At 37.4% G+C, this 7,538-nt stretch overlaps 1 protein-coding gene across 1 annotated transcript in view; it reads left to right on the top strand.

The window, feature by feature from the left end:
• The window catches only part of CTNNA3 (catenin (cadherin-associated protein), alpha 3), a 1,348,181-nt gene extending 1,340,866 nt beyond the window's left edge, over positions 1-7,315 (top strand). Inside the window, exon 18 of the mRNA XM_005876777.2 lies at positions 5,264-7,315. Coding sequence (XP_005876839.1) covers positions 5,264-5,551 — 288 coding nt within the window. The 3' untranslated portion in view covers positions 5,552-7,315. The remainder of the gene's footprint in view (positions 1-5,263) is intronic.
• Positions 7,316-7,538: the final 223 nt, after the last annotated feature.

Raw genomic sequence — 7,538 nt, 5'->3', positions numbered from 1 at the left:
CTTACAGAGAGGAAGGGAGAGGGATAGAGAATTAGAAACGTCCATGAGAGAGAAACATCGATCAGCTGCCTCCTGCACACCCCCTATTGGGGATGTGCCCGCAACCAAGGTACATGCCCTTGACCGGAATCGAACCTGGGACCTTTCAGTCCACAGGCCGACGCTCTATCCACTGAGCCAAGCCGGCTAGGGCAATAATAAAGATTTTTTTAAAAAAACTTGCTACTTAGAATATGATGGAATATAAACAATATCAAACCACCATCTTGACAAAATACCTTGCCAAGTATGATATCCTCATTTTTCTTAGTACCAGTAGGCATTACAAAAATTCTACAACCTTCCCAAAGCATTGATTGGGTAGTCAATTTTTAAAAAATGTAGACATTATGTTAATGTTAGTGCAATTGTTCCAACTATTGAATATCTGAAAATAAACACACATTGGCCATGGAATATTACTGAGAGGGAGGGCTATATAATGGGTAAGAAGAGCACCAAGTACTTGACACAGACGTCCTTGATTCAAATTCCAGCTTTCATTTAAGAGCTGTGTTGCCTTGAGCAAGCTACCAAGCACTCTAGTTTGTTTCCTCATCTACGAAATGGAGATAATAGAAGTCCTTACCTCACTGAGTTACTGTGAGTTCATTTACATCGACAGTGCCAAGATATAGGTAGCACAAGAAGCACACAATTTGTATAAGCTGTTACTATAGTTGGAGCCACACTCCCCATATTTGCCTTTTGAGTATTGCATTTGTGCAATGTAAAGGTCCCTGGTAGATCTTTAAATTAGGATAAACATTGACACTGAGAAGAATATCATGGGATACACTTGGCATCAGTTTACCCAGAAGATTATAGGACAGGAACTACATCACACTTTTGTCTCCACAGGAGTCCCAGCAGCAGTAGCGGGCATGGCAGTTCACACAAGGGTTGGGAAGCTGTCTTTTCCCTAGATGACAGCCAGGTGCAAGGAGATGAGATTCACATCAATGGGGGTGAAGTTCACTTACACGTATCATCATGATGCAAACATATCTGATGAATGTCTTGTGTCTGGAATATGGGGTGTTAGAGTAGTACAGTATGAGTATAAGATATTCTGCTGTTCTGACACAATATAGATGAGAAACTTAGAAAATAAAAAAAGGAAAAACTAGCATGTCTTTCTCCCCACCCCCCACCCCAGTATTCCTCTTGGCAATCATTAATTAAAATAGGTGACACAATATAGATGAGAAACTTAGAAAATAAAAAAATAAAAACTAGCATGTCTTCCCCCCCCACCCCCCCCAGTATTCCTCTTGGCTATCAATAAAATAGGGCCCTGGCCAATGTGGCTCCGTTGGTTGGGTGTCATCCTGTGGACCAAAAGGTTGCCAGTTTGATTCCTGGTCAGAACACATGCCCAGGTTGCGGGTTCCATCCCGGGTAGGGGGTGTGCAGGAAGCAGTTGATCAAGGTGATCCTCCCATTCTCTCCCTTTCCCTTCTTCTCTTTCTAAACATCAATTTTAAAACATCTTTAAAAAATCCATTACAATAGGATTTTGACAGGGTTTTCCAGCAGACATTCTAGCTTGTCAGAGTTGTGGAAGCTTACATCACAGAAATTTAAATGTTGGATTTTGTAAAAAGATACAGATGGTCTATGTATATTAGTCACATGGAGAAAAAGTTGGCATTTTATGAGGAAACAGAAAATACCTTTGATTGTTGTTATGCTTCTTTTCTGTACCAAAGGATTGTAGACATATCTCTAAATAGGACTGAGGCTTATGTCTGAAAGCATGTTTAAAACTGGACAAAACTGTACTGTAGCTTAACTGAAAGCACAGAGTACATATTACAGAAGCAAGACTGCAATAAAATAAGCTTCCTGCAGAAAGATAATATTGAGGAGGACTCTATCTAGATGGTTGTAATTTGGATTGTTTGCAAATACATCTTGCAGTTAGAGTGAGAGCTAACTTACTGAACACAATCACTTTATATTCATTTAGATCCTCAAAATAAGAATAAAACAACAACAGAGGCAGAACTTCCCAGTTTATGTTTGGACACAGACAATACTGAGAAACTTATGGTATCATTAATAGACTGACAAGCTCAGGCATTTTGAAACGACACCAGTGTTGTATGAATAAGCACAGGTCACCAACATAGGAAGGGTGGCTGTCTTCCTATTCACTATGGTAGGAGAACAGATCTCTGATTTCTTTAGGACACGAGCCTTTAAATTAGGTCAAAAATCCTCTTTGAAAAGTTACTTAACACTTTGGCCCCTTTATGGAATAGGGAAAATAGGAAGCTGTGTATAGGTACCTGCATGCATATTTACGTATTAACCTTAGGAGGTTTAAAGCCTTGGAAGCCAATTTCATTTTCCTTTGAAACCTTGATTAAGAACACTTCATGTGGATCAGACAGGAATGTCATCAGATATTAGGAAAAATGGCTCCTTCTACGGTAAACGTTTCAAGTTACATTTGCCTAGAAGAATTTTCAGTTGTTGAACATGAGTTGTAATGAGTTAAAAAAAATTGGGGTCCTGGGTTTTGTAGTCTGATGACTCTACCGGGCCTTTCAAGTAAATTTACGTTCTTGTCCTGCACAGGTTAATTGACTGAATTGTGAAACTCAGAAGAACTTTGTTCAATAAGTTTAACAGAGTCTCTAATATGATGCATTACCCTACTCCAATTTACTATTGATTTCACAGAAATAATTCTGTTGAATCCTCCCTTTGAAGGATTTTTCATGAAAGTAAACCTGGATAAAAGGATAAAAGGACATGCATAATTTTTTGCAGACGTAACATTATGCAGTTATTTTCTGTGAGTAGGTATGACCCACTGCTTGGGCCTCCAGCAAAATTCCCGACCATTTGCTAGGCTTGCCTGTGCTCATTGCTTCTGTGGCCAGCGATTTGGTAATCGCAGAGAGTCATGCATCTTAACACACATAGCTCTCAGACCCTAAAAAGCCTTATTGAATGTCTTATAAGCTTTCCTAACAAAATAACAGTATTCTCCTAGCAATTGTCCTAATCTGTCTGCAAAACCAGTCTTCATGCTCATAGGGCGATACTTCATTCTGTGGGTGTTTGAGTCACCCAGAGGAGGTTTACTATGGCCATTTTGGATTTCAAAGTAAACGCATTTGTAAAAAGCCAGCATAAAGGATCACAACGCTACTGACAGGGCTTTGTTGATGCTGGGAGGAAAGAAGACAAGGCACAGATTGCGCGTAAACGTCCCCTCTAGACTACGGGTTTTGCACAGCCTTTAAAAAGAAAAATCAAAAGGAAATAAATACAATCCATACACAGCAAAGGTTAATGAGTCAAAAAGAGGACTAGGGAATATATGTTTTTGTACAGGAAAGCCCCAGGCACTGGTGACATCCTGAACAGCAGGATCTTCTTCTGCAGAAGGCTTTATGCTAATGCAGAGCCCTCGGGTAAACCAAGTATTTTCATGTTTGAGAGAGAAATTTACCAAGAATCCTCAACACTATTCATGCCAATTCATCAGTTAGGAAACACTTTCTTCTTCCTATGGTGAGATTGGAAACAACTTTAAAATCTAAATGGGTTCTAGGAGGTTTTTAATGAAAATTATTAATTATTAAAGTACCGATTATAGCCTACAGTTTGCCCATAGAGCAATGTTAATAACAATGTGTGTTATTCTGTTCAAAGTCCATTGTCTTTTGAGTTGTGAACAGGTGTAGAAGCTGTGTCGTCTGAAGTACACAGGAGTGCTTCATGAAATCCTGTTTAATGTTTGCCAAACATTTGTCATTCCTGCCAATGAACAGATTTTACATTTCTGGCTTCAATACACGAAAAGACTTAAAGATGTGTAGTTGTCTAGTATTACTACCTTTCAAATTACAAATTTTTGTTGTTACCTTTTCAAGAATTTCAGGCTTGGCATATAATGGAGCTAATTAAATTTTTTTCCCTAGGAAGCAGCCAGCCAGACCACTGCCCCAGGCACATAACCTCACTTACTACTTTCCTTCTCTCATTTATTCTGTATGTGAGATGAGACTCTGCAGCTGCAAAGGTAGAGTACTCAGACCAGGCAGCTGCTGATGGATCTTAGGAACGACAGAGTGGGCGTTTGAGTCTCAACCCTGACAGCACACATCACAGAGAGGCGATGCTGAAGGCATATCTTTCAGTCTTAGTTGGTTGTGGATGACAATGTGCCAAACGGAAATTATGGAAGAGGCATCAGTTGTATAAAAAATGAACCAACCTGGCTTAGCTGTAAGGTATTTTGCAAGATTCTAGGAGTACCACCCCATTTTCCCCTGAGATTAATTTGTGAACAACTCAGAAAACATAGTAATTAAAAATGGAATCATGTGGGGAAAAGGTTTCTTTTAGTAATGTCATTAATGTAGCTTCATGGTTAAGCCATTTTGTCCATCTTCACAAGAAGGGGATTATTCTTAAGCATTTAAAAATAATTATTTAGCAGTCACCCTACTAGGTTCTTTACACATGTTATTTAAATTCAATAAGCATTTTTTTCCAACTTAATATTTCAGGAAACCAGGATGAAACTGGTTAAAAGATTTGCCCAAATTACCAAATGGCAAGCTAGGAATTTAAAGCCAACTTTGACTGAAAAGCCTTGTCTTTCTTTACGAACACACTGCATGACACATTGAAAAGTTGTATTTAATATAGATAATTTTAGGTGAAATTACTTGGGAAATTTTCATGAAAGTAAGCAGTATTCATGCATGTATACATTTGTATGTGTGTATGATATTTATCATAAACTATCAATTCCCTGAGAGGAAGAATTTTTAGTTGTTCTTATAAAATTATATGTAATATAGCTCTTATTATGGATAGTCATATGTGATAGAAGGGCCTATTATCACCCCTGCAAAAGGGAGAACCATTACAAGGAAAGCAATGACCATCTGGACCTTATAATATTATATAGAATTTATAGAACCCATTTCACTAAAAACCAGCAGGAAGAAATCAATCTAACATATCATCTTAAAAGATAAAATATGGATTTGTGCAGAAGATAAATAAATGCTCAAATATAGATGGATAGATTGATGTAGATAATTAGACACACACACATATATCTATATGTAAAATTAGAATGAACTCATTCATTTCTGGTATAAAGTGGAGCATTTCAGTTTCAATAATATTAAATCTCTTTAGATTCCTGATTGCACTCTTGACTAGTATTTCTTTCTTTTCCCTCCTACAGTTGGACAGCGTCACCTCCCTAATCCAAGCAGCCAAAAATCTAATGAATGCTGTCGTGCAAACAGTGAAAATGTCTTACATTGCCTCAACCAAGATCATCCGAATTCAGAGTCCTACTGGGCCCCGGCACCCAGTTGTGATGTGGAGAATGAAGGCTCCGGCAAAAAAGCCCTTGATTAAAAGAGAGAAGCCAGAAGAAACTTGTGCAGCTATCAGGCGAGGCTCCGCAAAGAAAAAAATCCACCCAGTGCAGGTCATGAGTGAATTTAGAGGGAGACAGGTCTACTGAAACCACTATTTTACTCTATGTCTATATTAAAAAGTCCTGGCTAAACACACTGCTTTAACTTTACACTTGGTTCATACTGTAAATTCACTGTCTTTTAGAGTTTAAGCCACAAGGAATATAAAACATTGAAGGTGGAACCAACGTGAGCACCCCATATTTGGGGCCATGTTATCTCTGTATGCCTAATAAGTAATCAATATCCGTTTGTTGAATGAATGAAAACTTCAGGTGCCATTCAGCTTTTCCCATCACAGAGGATATCTTACATTCACTACCAAATGAACATAGGAGATTCCAATGAGTCTTATTCATCGGTAATAGCTTGATTACATTCAACCCTTTTACTTTTAAATTTAAAAATTGACATGAGCTCTTGACTTGGTTTTCAATTAAAAACAAAAGACCTCATAAAATATTTTCCCATGAAAACTTTCCTTACTTGGCCTGATCTGACACAGATGTGTGATCCTTGCTATGGGGGGGTGTGGGGGGGCTAGAATCAATCTCTACATGTCTCTGTCTACTGCCAACTGATTAGGGTGACATCTATCAGAAACTAACCAACCTTGAGCAGTCAAGCTGCATCCTAGATTTCTAAGATCAGCATTGATTATTAATGAAGCAATTTATTAACATTATAAAAGTTACAATGAGTTTTGATGCCACAAATGCGCCTTCTAGGATCCCATTGTGTTTAGCAGTTCTGCATGTTGAGAACTGGGTTTAAGTGAGTCCATCAGAATTTATACATGGAGGGAGAGTTATCACCCACTTGGCGAAATGGGACATCTAACTACTAGGATATCCCTGAGTGAATTATGCCAACGGAAGTGTTAAGTAGTTCTGCATGACTCTAAAATTTCATTTGTATCAGCTTGCAATTGTAATTAAAAGGAAACGGCCAGTTTGAAAAACCTTTGACATTGAGTAAGATATAACTGTGTAAAATGTATCATTGAACTATGAAGTAGAGTTCACGGCAATGTAGCTGGAGTGATTTTTAATAACATTCTTTTAAATAAAAGTCATTGAGGTCATTTTTTCTAACTGTGCTCCCAGTGCACAGTCTCAATCATTGTGCTCATCCCTAGTTGAGTTTGTAATGAACTTCATAATAGTCTCAGAGTCCAGGGCATTGCTTGTCTCTCTCATGCTTTCGCCTTTGTTCTCTGATGGAGTTGAATTTCAGTTACACTTTTTCTCATGCATAGAGCCACCATTCACAGAATGTTAAACATGGGTTCCCTATTCTACTTTATTAATGTGATACTACAATTGTAACGACACTTTGTAAAACATTGCCAATAACATATTATTTCAACAGCCACCTCATCATAGTTTGATAAAGTAAAATTCAAACATGCAGCACCAATTGATATTAGGACGACTAGTCTGAGTAACTCAAAGGAAAAAAATGGGGAAAAGCATTTATTTAATAGGTTATATTAACTATGAGGAAATGATAACTTTTATTCTAATGAATTATTTTATTTTTCTAAACTTTTGAGTTGCCTGGGCTCAGCACATAAACTTCCTAGGAGGTAACAGCAATAAGCTCTCCCTGTTTTGAACTATGCACTGGCCTACAGTAATTATTCTGGACAGAACCCACTCTCTAAAAGAGAAGGTAGTGCAGGAAGAAATTAAGAAGTTAAAAATAATTCTATGTTCTAGAACTACCTTGATAAATGAAGCAAAATAGTTTCTTTTGTTGAAATGTTACCATCACTTTCTACTCTAAGAGTAAATATTACAAGAGTGACATCTATAACACATCCTTTTCTCAGAAGTGCAAATTTATAATTTAGTTAATTTAGAAAATAAATGTAGAAGTTAAAAATAATTCTATGTTCTAGAACTACCTTGGTAAATGGAGCAAAATAGAGTTTCTTTTGTTGAAATGTTACCATGTTACCATCATTTTCTACTCTAAGAGTAAACATTACAAGAGTGACATCTATAATACATCCTTTTCTCAGATAGAAGT

This window comes from Myotis brandtii, unplaced genomic scaffold, assembly GCF_000412655.1.
Source record: "Myotis brandtii unplaced genomic scaffold, ASM41265v1 scaffold499, whole genome shotgun sequence".
In the NCBI taxonomy this organism is placed as follows: Eukaryota; Metazoa; Chordata; class Mammalia; order Chiroptera; family Vespertilionidae; genus Myotis; species Myotis brandtii.
This window is presented reverse-complemented; position numbering and strand designations above follow the sequence as displayed.